Source organism: Conger conger, chromosome 11 (assembly GCF_963514075.1).
Source record: "Conger conger chromosome 11, fConCon1.1, whole genome shotgun sequence".
In the NCBI taxonomy this organism is placed as follows: domain Eukaryota; kingdom Metazoa; phylum Chordata; class Actinopteri; order Anguilliformes; family Congridae; genus Conger; species Conger conger.
The window spans coordinates 32,097,384-32,116,943 of record NC_083770.1 but is presented as its reverse complement, the minus strand read 5'-3'; the positions used below and the strand labels follow the sequence as shown (position 1 = coordinate 32,116,943).

General features: G+C 41.5%; 1 protein-coding gene across 1 annotated transcript in view; it reads right to left on the bottom strand.

The window, feature by feature from the left end:
* Nucleotides 1–19,560, bottom strand: part of LOC133139950 (stromelysin-3-like) — a 32,358-nt gene that overhangs the window by 9,651 nt on the left and 3,147 nt on the right. The window contains exons 2-7 of the mRNA XM_061259440.1: nt 10,537–10,802; nt 6,789–6,932; nt 3,091–3,224; nt 2,426–2,640; nt 1,706–1,910; nt 14–274 (exon numbers count right to left, since the gene is read on the bottom strand). Coding sequence (XP_061115424.1) covers nt 14–274; nt 1,706–1,910; nt 2,426–2,640; nt 3,091–3,224; nt 6,789–6,932; nt 10,537–10,802 — 1,225 coding nt within the window. The remainder of the gene's footprint in view (nt 1–13; nt 275–1,705; nt 1,911–2,425; nt 2,641–3,090; nt 3,225–6,788; nt 6,933–10,536; nt 10,803–19,560) is intronic.

Below are 19,560 nucleotides of genomic sequence, written 5' to 3'. Positions count from 1 at the left end.
TAGACATGCTCACCATATTGGTCCTGGAAGGCACCATCAATGTTGTTGGGGATGCCCCTCCAGTCTTGCATGTTTCGGGGGTACACCGTGTCCACCTTGTTATCCTGGGGGTTGAAACGCCAGTAGCTCCCGGACTTGAAGAGATAGATCTTCTGGCTCTTGTCCTCACCCCACATGAGTGCAGCTTGGATGTTGGAGACAGGTAGACCCAGGCTCTGCACTGAATCTGGCCCTGTGATCTGCTTCTCCGCGTCAAACACCCAGTAGTTGTGGCCTGCATGCGGGAGAGCACACATGAGTGTGAAGTGCCCTCAGAATGCTGAAGATCACAGAGGCACAATCAAAGCTGCTCAAACCTACTGTATTCACACAGCTGCTGGACCAGCTTCTTTATATTTTATTAAGTCATTATTTTGCCAATAACAACTGGATGAAATACATGATTTAATAAAGTGCCTTAATTTGATTAGCTTAAAAAATGCATAAAAAAAGGCATACTGTATATTTAGACATACTGCATAAACGTAATGCCTCCTACTGTCCTGATCACATCATCAATGTGCCAATAGACTGTGGCCAAAAGTTAGGTTTTTGCTTGGCTGAATAGTAACTCTGGTTAATTGAAACTGTAAAAAAGAATTGCTATTTGTGACATACAATATATGCAGTTAGTATTTGAAAGAGAGCACCATTTTCCCCGACACTGTCTGTCTCTGGGGGGATGTTTTGATGGCACTGGCCTGCACTGAGTCTCTGAAGCCTGCGAGTGAGCAAGCGCAGGTGTCGGCTTGCATACTTCTGTGCGGGGGGAACAAAAGGCTAATTTTTTTCTGCAAAGATAAATAAAGGTGCTGTGAGTCTCCTGATGGAGGGGGCGGCCCGGGAGCCTTGCCCCAGCATGTCGCTCATTAACACAACACAGCTGGATGTGAAAACCCACCGAAGAGGTCAAGGGAAAGCCCTGGGAGATTAAGCTGTACCTGCCCAGACAGTCACGATTGAGGGCCTTCTCGGGGCTAGGAGCACCTCCCCTAGTAACCTAATTTTTTACAGAGCCTGTTTTTATATACCATACATTAGTCATGGGAGGAGCAGCTGAAAGGAGGCGATGCTAATAAAGTGAAAAGTATATATCTTTATATGCTTTTGTCACTCAATGTCAAGCTTTGCATGATTGCAGATGTGGGGTAGTAAATAAAAAACTGCAGTGGTGGGAAGAACAGGGATCTAGTTGTCATAATATAAATACGTGATTCAAATTAAAAAATCAGTTGGTTTTCACTCAAGCTGCATTAAGAATACTACACTGTTGTAGAATTTCCCTCCCTCTCCCATCAAGAGAGCTGCTAAATGGCAATTGGACCGTCCTGGAAATCAGGTCAATGGCTGGCCCTGGAGTGAAAGCTGGGATTACAGGACCGAGAATGTGCATTGATTGTTGACAGTGTTGCATGTTACAGAGGGCAGAGGTACAGTTAGCTGGAAAAGGCTATGCATTCAGACATTTTTATTTCAGCTACTTTAATTCACCATAAAATTATAATATATGGTTCAGAGCGCAATGTTTCACTGCACAAACAAGCTAAGTAGGACACTGTCTACTGTTTGCGTTTTTCCTTCCATTTTTATCTCAATGCCTGTCTGATCTTGTGCTCCCAGAGGGAGCCACAAACCACAATCCAGCCTGCAGATTCCCTGAACCTACCTTGAAAGAACCAGATATTCCCAGATTTGTCTTCAAAGGCGGCGTCAATGCTGTCGGGAATGCCCCTCCAGTGGCGGGACGCGAGGGCTGGGTAACCGTCCTGCAGCTGTCCGTCCCGGATGCGCCACACATAGCGCGACTTGAAGAAGAAAAGCTCCCCTCGGATCATGGAGACTGCATCAAAGTCTGTATGGCAGGCATTGGGCTTCAGGTGCAGAGAGAGAGAGAGGGAGAGGGAGAGGGAGAGAGTGAGATATGCTCCAGTTATTCTTTTGTCATCATCACACAAACTATGTGCCTCCACCCATTCAATTGCAGCAGCATCTGTCAATTTGGGCCGGTTGCACAAAACTTTTGTTCCCAAAGTGTGCATAGTCAACCAATCTCTTTGTTTTACTGTCCTTGCCTTATATGCACCACACTATCGCCATTGCACTTTATAAGTGCTTTAGATATTTCCACATTCATAAACAGGAAAATAGCATGACTTCCTTCTGATATAAGGTAAAAAAATAATTGAACTTGAGGTGAGGTGCGTGCAATCCTCTATTTTTACGTTTTTGTGTGGATTTTCGGCTGATGCGGTATTCCTCTTTTGTTTTGCAATTTCCAAATGCTTGTCAAAGCTACAAATCAAGCAATGCAAGACTCTGGTGTTGGGTAAGTTTGACTGAAGCCTGTGTGAATGCCCCTTAAGGGGCAGAGTGGTGCTGTGCTCACCATGGGAATAGGGATCTCATTGGTCTCAGTGCTGATAGGCACAGAGGGCTTCCGTGGGCCATACAGGTACTGGATGCCCTGCTTGTCATCTTCACTTAGCTCCAGTGGGTAGGAAAAGCTGTAGAAGGGGGACATCACTGCGCCAGGGACCAATGAGTGTTGCAAGCCCAGAACATGACCAAACTCATGGGCTGCCACCTGGAGAAGGTCCGTACCTGTTAGAGAAGGGAAGGGTTAAGTCAAGCCCATCCTGCATGATGGAGATTAATGTGAAAATGTGATGGTTGGGTAAAAGTGCTACATCAATGAATCACAATGTTTTTGTTATGGTAAATTTTTTTTAACAATAGTTTTTCTGAAAAGCATAATGCCAATAGGGGAAAACGAATAAATATCCCTTGAACTTCACGGGAAAATGGTGGCTGCCAAACACTCCTTGGGCCTGTTCCACAAAGCAGGATTCCTAGCCGGATAGCTGCACAAAGTAAAACCTGGATCAGATATTTTTACAGTCCATGTTTGAGATGTGGGCAGGGTTCTGGTTTTACTCAGTGCAGTTATCTTTGTGGAACAGGCCCCTGGAAAAGGACACCAAACAACAAAAACATTGAATAAGTGCTGTTGAAGATGACTGTTATGACTGGAGTGCATTTTTCTGCATTCACCCATGTTGTTGCCCACAGTCCAGGCTTCATCGTAGTCAAAATGGATGTCTCCGGCCCGGTGTGTCCTTGGAAAGAAAGCATGAGCCAGAATTCCCCCCGGGCCATCAAAGGGCAAGTTGTCCCCGTGCCAGTACCTAATGTACACATGATCCAAAACAAAAGATAAATCAGAAAATCAGAAGTCATGTACTCCATGAAAAAACCTGTTTTACATTTGCTATCATAGAGTTAAAAATGAACTTCACAGGCTATGGCAGTGTACATTTCTGACATGGCGATATCTTGATCAGAGATGAGAATTGCTTGGGGGGTGACAGAGTGAGTAGGAGGATTGGCATGTACCCAAGTCTAAGGATTAGCCTTAAGGAAGACAGCTTGCAGAGCGTGTAGGGTGTGCCGTACAGTTTTGATGCTGCAACCAGGACCCCACAGGTGTGAGCTGACTCCACCATTACGCAGATGCCATGTTAGGCTACACACATAAATTTCCTTGTGGGTTTCAGCGCATTCCATACAAAACACTACTTGATGCTTTGGGTAAACTTGGGCCTCCTGAACTGTGTTACACTCGTAATCACCTGCCATTAGGTAACGTGAGCTACTTTAGTAATAATGAATAACAGAGACCTGAGTTGCACTAACACTGATTGATTAATGGCGTTGTGTAGGATATTCAGAGCCATGAGACTGTTATTCTGAAAAACAAGGGTGAGTAGAGAATTCACAGCAACTGACACTATTGGCACATATTTATCTTGCCAGTGGTATGTTTAGCTCATGTGAGCCAGGACACCCCAGATTAGTGCAGCATGACTTTGAACAATGCACCAGGCATCCACAGGCTACCAGAGTGATTGGTGATAGATGTGCCTGTCCTCAGACTGCCACTACATATCTTGTAATACCTGTGTGGTTTGTAGTGTGGCAAATATTGATTTGGGTCACTGGCAAATGTGCAGGAGCCATGTATGTGCATCAGCGACAGGGCTCCCTGTGTGGGTGGCACAGTGCTTATTTGAGAGGCACAACTGGTGATTCCGAATCTTTGTGACGGGGATAAGGAAAAGCAGCGTCTCACAGAAAAAAGCAGACAGTGAAAACATTATTGCCTCTTTGTTAGAGCAGTTTTTTTCCACTCTGTATGATATGGATCCTTCATGTTCACTGTTGTCTGCATGTAGCTTTTCTCAAACAATGCAGCCAGTGTGTGCAAAGGCTTTTGTAACAAGGAGCGGCTTCATTAGCTATGGAAAACATTCTCAACATCTGCTTCTCTTAAACCTTCATTCCAGTGCTTTATCCCCCCAGCAATATAATTTAAGCTGACTTCTCCATTTCTCAGATCTGGATCTAGGCATCAGTAATGAAAAACACTATGAATGCCTGATGCAGTTTTTCTATGCCTTTTCTGCATGAGGTAGAAACATTAAGTGTTTATGGTATATCTACAACCCAAGTTGAGTGGAAACGGACAGGTCTAAATCTAATTTAATAATAGCGCTGTGCTCATTCCTGATTTCCTCTATTATTGTTTATTTGTCACACTGAATGGTTTCCGATCTTTATATAAAATGTAATATTAGACAAAGGGAACCTGAGTATACACAGTTTAAAACACATTTTTTAAATTATTATTTCATTTATTTAATGAAAGAAAATTATCAAACATCCATAGCACCCATGTGAAAGTAATTTCCCCCTTTAAACTTAATAACGGCAGCAATGACTGCAACCGAACCCTTCATATAATTTCATATCAGTGCTTCACATTGCTGTGGTAGAATTTTATCCCACTCTTCCTTGTAACTGCTTCAATTTCTTCAACTCATCTTGCCATAGCATCTCTATTGGGTTCAAGTCAGGACTTTGACTAGGCCACTCCAAAACTTGAATTTTGTTTATTTTCAGCCACTCAGATGTGGATTTGCTTTTGCGTTTTTGGATCATTGTTTTGCTGCATAACCCAATTACACTTCAGCTGACAGACAGATGAAAAGATATTCCCCCTAAGAATGTTCTGGTACAGAACAGAATTTGTTGTTGCTTCAATAATGGCCATTTGTTCAGGATTGAACCGTGGTCCTATGTGTGCAACTGCAACAAATTGATGCCTGCATCAAGGTCTGTTGCTTTAGCTGTGCACCACCACAGCACTTTGATAACTTTGATAATGTTTAATTGAATAAATTAACTAAAAATGTAAAAAACATTTTTTGTGTTTACTCTGCTTCCCTTTGTCTAATACAGCGCTACTCAACATCCTGTGGGCCACAGTGTATGCAGGTATTTGCTCCTACTGTGCACAACACCACATGATTTCACTTAATATTTTAACTGCTTGGTTCAAGATATTAAGCTAATTAATGAAATGAGGTGGGGTAGTGCACAGTTGAAGCAAATGCCAGGATGTGGAATTGAGTAGAGCTCTTCTAATATTACATTTGTCTAATGATCTGAAACCATTTAGTGCAACACATATAATAAAGGAAATCTAAAGTATTCAAATACTTTTTCATGGTACTGTAACTAAGACGTCCCTGAAAGCTCTTCACTAGCTACATAAGAGTGGCACAGTGTAGCCACTAAATAGTAGCCACTAGACCGCATTTAATGGCGGGGAAGTGGGCCATGCAGTAACCCACAGATGCTTAATGCAATTTGTATGCACATTGTCCTCTGTTGTATAAAACAGAGAGATAAGAACTAACATAAGCTAAAAAGTGTAAAACAAGAACATTAAACATGTAGGGAACTTGCTTGTGCCAAGAAATGCAGATTACTGGCTGCTGTTTTAATTGTACCAATAGCAAGAAATACTAAATAGCCAAAAACAAGTCTTGCTTTGCAATGTTTCAAAAAGGCCTTGAGCCTTAGTAACAGAAAAAAACCACAAGTATTGATATACAGTATACATTATATGACATCATCAAGTTAACTACTTACCGCAGAGTTTGTCATAATTATGCACCTGCGGGTTACACCACAATACAGATATAATACCCACTGTTTTATGTTAGTGGCTTTGGCCATGGATCATACATTCTTGGTCCTCTCTTCAGCTGTTTTTAGGGACTAAAGTTTTGAACAGTACAGCTTTAGGCTCCCCCATCTGACATCATTTTAAACCTCCTACGCTCAAAAAAAGGTTTTGTGTTTGTGCACTGAGATAGAAACCTCTGCTTACTGCGTTATTAAAATGTGGCAGGAGGCCAGGCCAGGAGGCATACTTTAGGCACTTAAGGCCCAGAAACAATATTAAATTCACATGCATACCACTTACACAAATACCCTTGAGTCCAGGTTTTACATAGGCTCTTTAAAATTCAGTGGACAGTGTGTTGAATAGTATAGCTTTTAGTACTGACTATTATTGTTGTTGTAACAATGACCTTACTATAACTGTATGAAGAAATATCATGCCACTAGTCCCCTTCTAATCCCATGGATTTCAAGTGCTTGTCCTGATAAATTAATAAACTGGTTCTAATTATATTGTTGTGGACTTCACATTAGATAATTAGATACATTGTGGAAGACAAATGTTAAAGAGGCAAGCACCTGCAACTCATAACATCAACTGTTTAGAAGAGAGCCATGTTTGATTGAATATCAGTCAACAATTTACACAACATAATATTCTACTGGCATATTAGATGTAGAATCTAATTATAATTCAAAATCGAATCCCATGCCTTTACCTTGTGAAGTCAATGAGTATGTCAGCTTTCCCACTCCTGATCTCGGTGAAAGTGAGCGGGGTGATTTCGCTCCACACCCGAAGGGCCTCCATCATGACACGACGGACCTTGTCCTCGCTCATCTGCCAGGGGAAGCGTTCGATCCTGAGACAGACACACACAAACATTCGAGACCACCAACAGTGCACTCCTATGACCTCTCATCTCTTTTCAGTCCTGAAAAGACCCATGATCCTCTGTTGTTGTGACAGACTTGCAGGTGAGCGCCCTGCTCAGTACAGTGCTCAAGAACCCTCTGGTCTCCAGGGGTTGATTCAGGATAATCCTAGTGCTGTGTAAGTCCTGTGTCTTCACTTTATCCCTTGCGATGAGCTCTAAAGGGGCTGTCAATGGCTTGTTCATTCCCAGCCTGCACTACTTAGTATAGCTGGAGGGCTCAAGCAGACAAAACTATCATTTCTCAGGGATTTCAGATAAAGAATAGAAAGACGACACAAATGAGACTCTCTCAGTCGGTTAAACTGTCATTTAAAAAAAGTCATTTGCCTCTAGTCTCCCTGCTAAAGCGGCAGCTGCTGGAGATCAGGTCTATACTATGTGAGTCATGCACGGTCATACATCTTAAACCAGAAATACCTTGATAAGAGACATGTCAATTGCTAGCATTAGCCATAGCCATAACACTCATATAAATGAATGGTAGTAACAATAAAAAAATCTTCCATTCATTGTGAATGACCTCACTTTGGATTATGAGCAATTTTACTACAAAGGAAAAACAATTACGGAATTCAATTCAATAGGGAACTTCATTAAGGGCGCAGCTTAAACCCTGGTAACAAACAACAATTATAAATCTTTTAATCTCATTTTACCGTATTTATGCATGAAAAAACTATTGCCTCAATGTATGGTGAATCATGAGGTGTGACAACTAAGCAGTTTTGACAGTTTGGCAGTGAAACATTTTACAACAGAAGACCACAGAAGGCCACTCATTTTTTCTGAGGACCTGGGGCACGTTTCACAAAAGCGATTTGCAAGAGTTTTCACTGGCAGATCGCAATACCTTATCAAAACGCATTTCACGAAAATTGTAACAGACGTTGTTAAAAGGCTAAGCTATATAAGCTTAATGTGCATACTCTAACTTGGATTTCTGAAAGCAAGGATCACAAGTCTCAAATGCATGTGGAAACAATGACATGCTTCTTTCACTGTCTCCATATTCATCTGCTCTGGGCCCCTGGGTTCTGTGAGAATGTGTGAATTTATGTAAGACACTGCGGTTTTCCAGATCCCCACTGAGACAAAGTCATATACCACCTGGGGCATTCTGGATGGTGCCAGGATACCAGACTCTATGCCTATCAATTTCAGTATCCATCTATTCAATGGGGAGATCGTAATTAAGGTGGTTGGGGGTGGCGAAGGGTTGTTGAAGGACTTGCAAGCCTGAACACGGGAATGACGCCAGCTAACCCCATCTTTTGCTCATTCCCTCCGACGATACATGCTAGGACAGATTTATCGTCTTGAGGTTTCCACACTCTTATTAGCTTGTGGCTTTTTTTCCTTCCTCTGTCAGAGGATTTCTTTCAACAACGATTATACAGCGAAGAGCATTGTGTTGCTTTGGAAAAATATAACTGGGGCATATGACATAGGTGGGGGGGCAGTTTACTGATAACTCACAAATAACTCTGCACAGAGTATCTCTGGACAGGGTTCTTGGGCTCTGAAAAAACACCCACTGTCAATCGCTCTTTCAGCATCAGCCGCTGCTAAAAACGACAGAGAGCGCCTTCCCTTCTCTATTGCAGAAGACATAAAAAAAATGTCTTACATGAAAGCATCATGACAAAAATGTGTGGGGAACCAAAATGTTTGGAATATCATTTTGTGACAAGTAACACATCGCATAAGCTTATTATAACAAAGTCCAAAATAAATTCCATGAGCATGCTTATTCAAGCATGGTACACTTGTTTTCAGGAAAGCTGGTACAGAAACAGCAGTTTTCTACTGTTGCTGCATACTTCCAAGTTACGAACTAAAGGCTTAAAGTTCAAATTATGCCATTAGGGGAAGAGAGTAAGCCCTGTGGTAGTACTGTAGAGAAGTGGTTCAGTCATTAAGCTTGTAAGTGCCTTGTACCTTCGCAGGTGAGCATGTCTGCGTGTGTGTGTGTTTGTGTGTGCAATTTTTTTCAATAAAACAGGAAGCAAGCAACTTAACATTGTTCAGGTAAAATCATTGTATTTAAAATAATTTGTGTTTAAACCAAAAATAAGAAGTATGGTTTATTAGAAGGGTACAAGCATCGATGCCAGCTAAGTGTCAATACTTGCAAAATTAGAGAGTTGAGGAAATGCATAAGTGTTGCTTAGAGGTGTGTCCTTAGGAGATGACAAAGGGTAACTTAATACAAGACTGTGTAACCATGTAATACTTGCTGGAAATGTGTCCATCAAAGAAACCAAAAAAGACTGCATTGTCCCCAATTTAAGTTCTGCTTTTTTAAGTTTTTGATGATTTCTGAAATTCTACAGAAAGAATGAGATACTATAACATGTATTACATGTTTAAGTGTATGACTTGGGAATGCAACAGTCCTGTATGAGTTGAAGAAGATGGAGAGGGTTAGTGAGGAGACCAACAAAGACAATAATTTAATCAAGATGAAAAAAAAACTGTCAAAGCCTTGACATGTAGTTGCTTTGATTGCGGTGTTAAAAAGGGATGAATCCTGAGGATACTACATAACGAGGCACAAGTGAGTCCAAGGAGAAGATTTACCCTCCAGGATTTTAGCAAAAAAAGAATGGAGTGAGACTAACAAACTCCAGACAGCTGCAGAGGTCGAGAGAGGCAAATGAAGGAGGGGAAAGAAAAAAGAGGGCAGATGTGGAGGCTAATTTAAGGACGAAGCAGATGCCTGCAGGAGAAATCTGACAGGGAGAAAGCAGAATAACTTTATATTACCTGCTAAATAAAACAAACTTGAGGAGAGGCAGACACATATTGAGAGGATAGAAAGGGAAAAAAGAAGTCCCATTAAAAAAAAACAAAGCATGGAACCATTTTGTGAGCCTAAGTTAATTAATGAATACACTACTGGCTCTCCACAGCAAAATAGCAGCACTGAGAAGCAAATGCCACTTCAGAAAAAAAGAGATAACACACTGGGGAACATGACCTAATTTGTATTTGGTCCAAGGTGTCAGCGAAATAAATGTAATAATAATGACTGTAATAATGAAACCCTATATCTAACAGTGAAAAAAAAATGTTGTGCTCCACACCAAGGTTCACTCTTTTATGAATTTTTGGCCCCAGAACAAAGGACCATTTCCTCACAATGTGAGGCAACGCTGGGTGGTCCAAGCAGAGGAATATCGCATCAGGGGGAAAAGGGGGGATCAGTCGAGAGAGATTTACACTTCTCCCCCTTCATTCATGTAACAAAGAAAAAACACTACCTCCTGCAGATCGTCTTTGTTGGCTGCTCTACTGTACAAAATAAACACGGCTGCCCTGATAGCTCTTTCTCGCCAGTGGAAATGAGCCTCAGGGGTTATTATTGTTCTTCACAGCATTCACAGTAATGGAAAGGTATGGCACCACATAGCCGGTAAATATAGCTATTGCAATGTACTGCAGATGCTTGAATGGAAATCCTGAAAAGCAGCAACACATCACCATTATATTTCTTGTTTATATGCATACTCTATCAGTACTGTCTTACTTATAGGTGAGATCCATCTTCTCCCAGCGGCCACCGAACAGCACAAATCGTTTCTGCCGCAGTCGTTTGCCGTACACGGCCTTCTTATTGGCAGGGTAGTCCGGGACGCCGCAGCGGGGGCGGTTCCAGAACTCGGTGCTGTTCTTTTGCGGGTATGCCATCGCAGCACCCCCCTTGATCCAAGTGGTCCCCTTCAGTGTGTCCTGCGGGTGGGCTGTCTTGCCCTTCTTTTTCAGGGTGTAGTGCTGGGACTTCTGTAGCCATCCCTAATGCACAGAAACCAGGCACAAGAGACAGTAAGAGCATGCATAGGGGATGGTTAAAAAATTTCTTTTTTGATTTGTGGCTAAATTGAAAAAAAGAAAACACAAAAGACATTGCATGCAAGGGGGGAAATGCATGTAAACAGTTTCTCTTCATCTGGCCCTTACAGACCACACTAGAGGTCTCCCTCATTTCAAGTGAATATGTAAACTGGTAGAGAGCACACAGGATCCCGGCAATCTCTCATGCTATTAGAGCTCATTTCCGCCACGCAGCATAGAGGAAATGCTAATTGGCTGGGAAGAGAAATGAAGAAGGGCTCTACGTAATATTTTATTTGTTACTGTGTGCCAATTATCTACAGACCAAGGTAAAATTTCATAAACTTTGTTTAGCGGTTTGCTTCTATCTTTTTTCCTCCTAAATGCTTCAAACGATGCATCCACCCTTCCTGTAATATAGACATATTATAATGCCGATAAAGCAAAAATATGAGAGAAGAAAATCCTCATTTGATGCAGCCTTCACTTAACATTCCCCAGGCTTCGTTAATAAATAAAGCACATAATTAGTAGAGCGGTGGTTTAGACATGAGAATATCCAACATCAGAAAAGCCAGGATATTGATAAAAAAAAAAAAAAAGATTGTTTTTTTGAGTCAGACTGTCTGTGGTGTGTATTCGAGGGTAAAGGGCACACAGCCTGAGCTAACTTTTCCCCCAATGGCTTTCTCCCAATGACTCAATCTCCTCTTTAATCAGCTCTTTCAACCATGCACCATATTTGCACAGTGAGCAATATGGGCAGAGGACCCCCCCTCACATTTCTCCTTCTTCCCCCATTTTGTTCTCTTCTCCCTCACTCATCGTTGAAGCATACATTTGGTGCCAAGGTTTGTTTGTTTTGTGGGCAGTAAAACCTTGGCTCGCCACTAGATATGCGAGGATGATGCGATGATGATCATGAAAACAATATGAAACTGCTTTTTCTTTTTAAACAACTGGTATAGTCTGATCGTGCGAGAGAGACGGCCCTCAGGTGTGTCTTGTGATCACACACAGCGGGGTCTGTTGCAGAGCTGCAGGGCCTGTTGAACGTATCCCGGCAGGACTCAAGGAATGCGGCGGTGACCTGAGATGCCTCTCGCCATGAGTTATGCCTTTCACATTTTTTGCACCATGATCCTCCTCACATCAAGATCAAGTTAGGAGAGGGCATTGGGTTTATTTCCATCAGAGGCACATTTATCCTGCTTATTACATCTGACTTGCAACCCATTTCCACAGCTGGGGAACGCGCCTCTCAGACAGCGTTCAGGATTAGCGATCCCAGACAATCTAACTGGAGCTCTTCAGGCCTCAAATGTATCATTCAGCAACCAGTCAAAGGTGCTACAATTTCTTTGTTGTGGAAAAACACCCCCACCACTTATCCCAACACCAGTTTTCCCCCATCCTCCCCCTACACATGTGGACACACGCACACAAGTTATGTTTCTATTTAGACAAAACTAATGCAAGGTAGACTAAATTACAAGGTCTTGCTCCATAGAGGTAATCTAGAACTTTCCTTTCAGCAATTCCCAGTTCTTTGGAAGTTTGGAGATTCGTTCACTACTTTTCATTCCCCCAATCGCTATTGTTTTTCCATCTCATCACTAAAACTAGCTTTTCCTTTCACTGTCCATTAACCAGTGCAGCTGACTATACCATCAAGAATACAAGAACTTTCCTTGATATGACATCCAAAACTTTCTCATTTGCAAATGGCTTTAAACTACACAACATCCATGCCACTCCATCTAAAGCCAGTGAGTGTCAAATAACAGTTTACACCACAGCAATCTAAAAACCAACGTAAACCGATAGTAAGGAAAGCTCTAAATAATGTCATATTTATTATATTTATATCTATTCATCTAAAAGCTGTTTCCAAGTTTGACAGTTTGTAGGTAATGGCAGCCACCCCACTTGCAATAAACAGGGAACAGGTCCTGGCACAATTTATTGCTCTAAGAATCTATTGAAACAGCTGATACAGGGAAGGGAAGCTTTAGCCGCAGAAAGCTCCTTTGACAATAGCATGTGTTGCTCTTCTCATTTTTCATCACATTTGATGTATATGTATGTATACAATTCCAAAAGTGTACTGCATAGTAAATTGGCCATTTAGATCATTTTTGCCAAAAGAAAATTGAGAACAGCAGGGAGCAGATGCAGCTGCATAGTAACTAGGTTAGTGCAAGCAGTCTCTGTTTCTTTGTTAAGATACTTGAACCAAGGAAGTACTGTCGAAGGTCAAATGTCAAACCAAAAACATGACCCAAGAGCTTAAACTGTGGCTTTAACAGTTGAAAAAGTGAGATATGACTGGGGTGATGTCCTCGCCTGTACCCCATGTGTCTCCTTGATTGAGAGTAATACGTGCTTGAGGGAACAGAGCATGCCAAGAGATGGCTACCCTTGCCTTGTTTCAAAATCTTATAAAGCAACTCCAGGGCCAATTACATTGGTGCCTTTCCAAATTAAAAAATAATAAATAACTTGAAACACTTGTGACAGATATAAACATAGTCCACACCTAACAGTAGTTTATTAGATGGGATTACTTTTTTTTTGGATCAGACCAGTGATTTGTGGCGGTCTCTCCAGAACTGCTTGCAGTGCCTGGCCTGATCCTGCCTTGTGTCTGGGTTTGCTGACAGGTTTTTTTTTCCCCTCACACCGGTTGCCTTGGGTAACTGGGCCTGCTCCCAGGCTACACTGCAGAAGGAAATCATGTTTTCACATGATCTGGTGCACGATGAGGAAACCACGATAAGAGATTTTTGGCACAGTGCTTCACAGAATCCAACATCAGCCCGATGCTTTTGTCCTGAACAAGCATTATTTTTCTTTCGAGATAATGAACCTTGTGCACCGTGTGATTTTCAGGCCGTTTCTTAATGTGATAAGTGTCTGAAGGTCCTATCAGTGAAGAGGATCTGTGTGTGTGCGTGTGTGTGTATGTTTGTGTGAGCCTGCAGTGTATCCCCAAGATTTATTTGCAGGTGGGGTGGTGAGACAGGCAACTTCACCTCAGATAAGGGGTGAGGAAGTGTTTGGGGGTTGGATGAGTGCTGGTAAGGGAGTCTGCTTGCATTTCTATTTTCTTCTTCCATTAGTTTGCATGCTGTAGATGACCCTGATGTGACCTATGAAATAGCTTACACCCATTTCCTTATGTTTCATTTTTCCACAGTGTGTGTACAGAGGGTACAGAGGACACACCTCAATAAAACCCCTTTCTGCCCTGCCTCGCTTCACTGACTGCTTGCATTGCCTACAAAAATGACAAAACATCCCTACAACAGTGGTCAGAATAGTATTATACAAATTGTAAATGGACTTATCAATGCCATTTGGCTTAATCAAAATATCTGCGACAAAAAAAATAATGTACTGATAAATGATGAAAAAGTATGTGAGAATAGAGAATAAAATAGTCTACCAGTTTAGCATTATGTTAAACAAGCAGGTAAAAACAACGTTGCTTCAACACTGCTCTGTGAGTGGGATATTTATCAGTTGCATTATCTAATGAAGACTGCAAATTGCAGTTATGGATTAGTTACTCTCCAAGGCCTGTTTCATAAAGCCATGGGTTATAGCGATGGTCCTCAAGCCAGGCCGGGTTCTACACAAACTCCAGTGACAACAAAATGGCTCCCACTGACACCATTCTTCCTGATCTACATGGAAGAAATACAAGATTTTTACATTACCCATTTCTGGTGGCAAGCTCCTCTAATTAGCTGAAGATGACATTACCATTCAGCTAGGCTAGTTGTTCACTTTCCTGAAGTAAATCTGGCTCATACCATTATGGTATCACAATACCAGATCAATCATGGTGATGGCATGAGCCACTTGAGCAGACCCAAAACAAAAGAAAGGGCATAGGGCTTACCTCAGAGTGGTCACTGCTAGGATGCTTCCTCTACGAGTAGGAGGTGGAGAAAGCCCCAACACTGGTATGGGTGACATAATCTCAATAATGCCTGGTGAAGTTGCTAGATGATGCCCAACGGGCTGAGGTGCAAATGTCAGCAAGGCAGACACCTCTAGGCCCAAAAGGTGGCAAAGCCCCTTGTAGAATGTGGAGCAAAAAAATATGCCACCGTATCTGGTAGGACATGTTGATGGAGGGAACATGCAATTTCCTAACCACAAAGTCATAAGCCATTCCACCAGCACCTCTCAGGGGCCAGGCTAACAGCTGGAATGACTGCGGGTCTGGGTGCCACAGAGCCCCATGAACCTGAGAGAGTAGGTTGGTTCTCACTAGAAGTTGAAAGTGCTCAGGTCAGTTCATGCAAGTACATCCTAATTAATGAGTTCTTGAGCTAACTTGACGAAACCCTCTCCTGCAATGGAACAAAACAGTCTTATATCTTTGCAACAGTATGTGTCTAGATGGTGCCACAAGCTGGTCACAGAGACACGAAAGCAGTTGATTCAGTAGCTAAATTATATTTTTAGTGAATACAATTGGAATGACCACAGAAGATTATCACAAATTAAGCTACATGACAATCACTTGCCATTTTGTAACACAGTCATTCAAACTGATCAGCAAAGTGTTGAAAACAGCAGTGTTTCCACCAGGGTGGGAGTATCAGGAGAGAAATAATCAGACTGCGAATAACAGAATACGGGCTAGACATTACTGTGCTCAATAAAGTGGATTGGGTTACAGACCAAGGCTCAAACATAATGGCTGCCCTCAGACCATACCGATGACTTGACTGCCAGGATCATCTCTACAACACTGTGCTGCACCATGCTCTCGATCTCACATAGCTGACACAGGAAGCCCAGAGGTTGCCGACACTCTGCAAGGTGCCAAAGCATTGGTGAAACAGCTTTGCTGTTCAAAGCTAGGTGTACTTGCTTGCGGCATTCTGGCCATTCCAGCTAGCAGCAGTTGAGTTCAAGAGTTCATGAAGATGAAGACTTGACAATAATCAATGGTAAGACTCAAATTTTGGTTGACAGACTGCAGATTAGCTATATGGTAAAATACTTATTATTAGTCTTGTCTGTGGTGTAATTTGACTAATTTACTATTTTTAGTTTATGATTTATGGTTAGGAATCTAGCTAACCATAGGTATTATTAGTGTTCAATGCAGGAGTGCAACTGTAGCCTACTGTATGTGTGAAGAACTGCTGATGACATTGTGTAATGTGTGTGTGTGTGTGTGTGTGTGTGTGTGTGTAAAAATCTACCTATAGCCTACATAAAATATTGTCTTTTGATGGTCATTTACAAGGTGCTCACACATCAGGGTAAATCAAGGTAAATCAGGGTAAACAGGCAAGCTGTAACCATGGCTGTAACCAACTGAGAATAAATAACTTGAGTGTGGCTCTAAAACGCACTTCCCCTTTAAGAAAGGAGGGCGTAATAGACTTAGCCTAAGGTGACTTATACGTTCTATTCAGACAGATTCTTGCACGTGTGAAAGATAATTAAGAAGGCATAACACACTCAGTTTAACACGACAGTGTTACAGATCGAATCAGCACAGATGCCAATTTAATTTCCACTCACAGCAGTAAACTGTTCTGAGCTAAACTATCTATGTAACGGTGGTAAATTAGCATAAAACATACAGCTATAACCACTGTATTATATGCGCTGTAGTAACTACCACATGTCATTGCTTATTCAGACTAGGGTGTAGGAAGTGGAAATCACTCAAACACATGTATTAGCTTTCAGCTTTATTATGTGAGCATACAGGATGGTGTGTGTGCTTATCGTGGTCACCACTCATTGAGCTACCAAAGCAGCATAGCTTGTTCACCATGGAACTCACAAGTTGGCAAGGTGGCAGTGCCCTGTGAGAGATAAAAACATGTGATGCACCTGGTGACTCCTAGAATTCACTCTTGTCGTGAGGATGGAGCAAGGCAACAGAATTTCCTTATCTTGCTGGGGTATGCACGGCCCCCAAACACTAACTAGGACGTTTCCAGTGGAAACATAGACAAAACTAAGCCGTCAGTGCCGCAACACAGGGTAACCAGTCCTGTGTTGCCCGTGGTAAGAAACAGCACTCCAAATGGCACAAGCCAAAACAAGTGGAGTGACGGCAGAGCATTCTAGATAGCTAGCTGCTCCAAGCTATGAAACACAGAGCTCTTACCAACAATACGGAACGTGCCCAGAAAGGAAAGAAGTAGTACTGCTACTGCAGCTATTTAAGGAGGCTGGCCACAGCCATGACACTTCCCGTACAAGGGACTAATACCAAAAAAATACTTTACAGCCCGTTAACTATCTAGTATTTACTGGGTAAGTACAAGGTATTCACTAGATAACAATTTCCATTTCAGAGGCAAGCACTATGGAACATAGTGTAAAATGTATTTACATAATACTTACATATGGTACTTACTGATTTAGTTCATAGTACTTACCACTGAAATCGAAAGTAGTTACCTAATAATTACACACAAGTAGCCGTGGACTTAGCCAGTAAATACTAGGTAACTAATGGGCTGTAAAATAAAGCCAAAAAATCTGTGTATCCTGCTGCACGGAAGGATACCATAATGGAGTGATCCAGTATTAGTGAAACATACTGCCAATTGAAAGACTGCAGTTTCATACATGGAGCTGGTTACTGGCCAATAAAAGTCCAATCACTCCACAATTGTATTGAATCATATTGATTTCAAACAATGACAGGTGTATGATTTATATATTATATTTTTAGGCGGGGAGGCAAACTCTGTGGCCCACCCCACCTATGTATTGTGTGTGCATGTGGTGTGTGTATGTCAGGAGGCAGGGGGTAACTTTTGTTTCATGTAGAGGCACATTTAGCTTCTCCATACAACATGGCAAGGTGTCTGAGGGACGCTGGAAAATCTGACAGAATGGTATTCACAGAGGGGAGCCAACATGCCTATGCAGGGTGCCTCCACGCTTCTCTGCAGGCTTCTCTCACCGTGTAACACAATCATACATGGCCAGGAACTTTGCTCAATACTGCTAGCCTTATTTTTACCTGTGTGCAATATTTTTTTTTTATGTTTCAGTTTAATTGCCTACAGTGCAATACAAAGATGGCAAGCACAAAAATCAAATGCATTGTCAAAAAAACTACCTAGAGCCTAACATTGAATGTTCATTCAAATTAGATGATTTGTCTTTGAATCTTGCACTGCTACCAACAGCTGTGTAAATATTATGATCTAAAAACAACCTAAATGTCAGACACCAAAGATGATTGGCTCAAAGAAACATGAGTAATTATTTTGTGGTTCAAGTCTGAATTATCGCCCATTGCAAGCATAAAAAAGACCTCAGAATATTTGCGGTTATAGAATGCTGTGTATTTTTTCCTGTGTTTCGGCTCTCTTTTTCTGCATACAAATCCTGTGTTAACACCTTGCTCTTGGACACATTGATATTGGGAGTCTGAAGGGCAGTTTCAATTTTATTTCTTTTTTTTTTTTTTTTTTTTCTTTTTTTTTTTTACTTAATTCTTAATGTTAAAAAATATATCCCTAATCTTGGGCTTCACTGAGCCTTTTTTCCCTGATAATTTGTACTCAGTTTTATCACACAAATCAAGATGTATACATTATTTTTCCACAGAGCAAAAAATGCTAAACTTGCATTCTTGCTAGTTGAACACTAAGCTACCCTTTGCAGACAAAGTAAACTCCACTACAGATGAAGAGTGTCAATGATGGAGGAAATCTGTCTTGGATAAATATTTACTTGCTAAAACCCAGAGGAGACATGCATGGCTTGGTGGATGTAAGCACCAACTGATTATGCAGAGGGAAGATACTTATTACTTATTACTGGAACAAGAAGGCTAGTTTAGCTGATGAGCTGGAAGATAGCTGCAGCTGATGGATGCTCTGTCAACAAAAATCTTGTTTGCAACCTCTTCATCCCCTTAAGCCAATAAATCAGTCACCATCAGCAAAGCAAAGTAGTTAAAGATATGCTTCAGTCCTTCGAGTGTTTAGTCTTATGCTTCCACCAACAAGCACTTCTTAAGCGAGGTTCAGCCTTCTCCTCTCCACTTTTTTGGGGCCTATGCCAAAAAATATGACCCTCACTTTACATGACCTGTGTTGAGTGACTTACTGTACAGAACCAAATGACATTGTTGGACTCGCCTCATTCTCTCGTGTTTCGTTTGATCCCCACCAACACACATCAGCTCACAATCAGTCAACCATCAAAACTGGTAAGCCCTGCTGAGCCCATTCTTAATCAGTTCCTCTGATTGGGATAAATAAAATTATGAAAGTCTTAGACATCATATTTCACAGAAACAATAAACTTGTATGAAACACAACATCCGTCACATAATAAACTTTCCTCCACTAGCTGTAGGCTGCATCAGGACAAAGTAATTTATCGATTCCAAATTTGGCTACTGAGAACTTGGAACACAGACTGCTTGTAATATTTGTAGCATACTGTAAATGCAATCATAAATAATCTTCCCTTCCTAGAAAAAAGTACAAGAATGATATTGTCAGCTATTTTATTTTTTTCTTTCTACCACAGATTACATTAGCATGCTAGAACCTAAACTGTAATTACCTACAGGTATCTGCTTGTTCAGAAATTACTAATTAGATCAGATTCTGATCTCTAGGATTTCTCAAAGGGGTATAGTCTATGTTTGAGCAATCCACAACTGCATACTGTATGCTTCTACTAATTCAACCTTCCTTGCTTT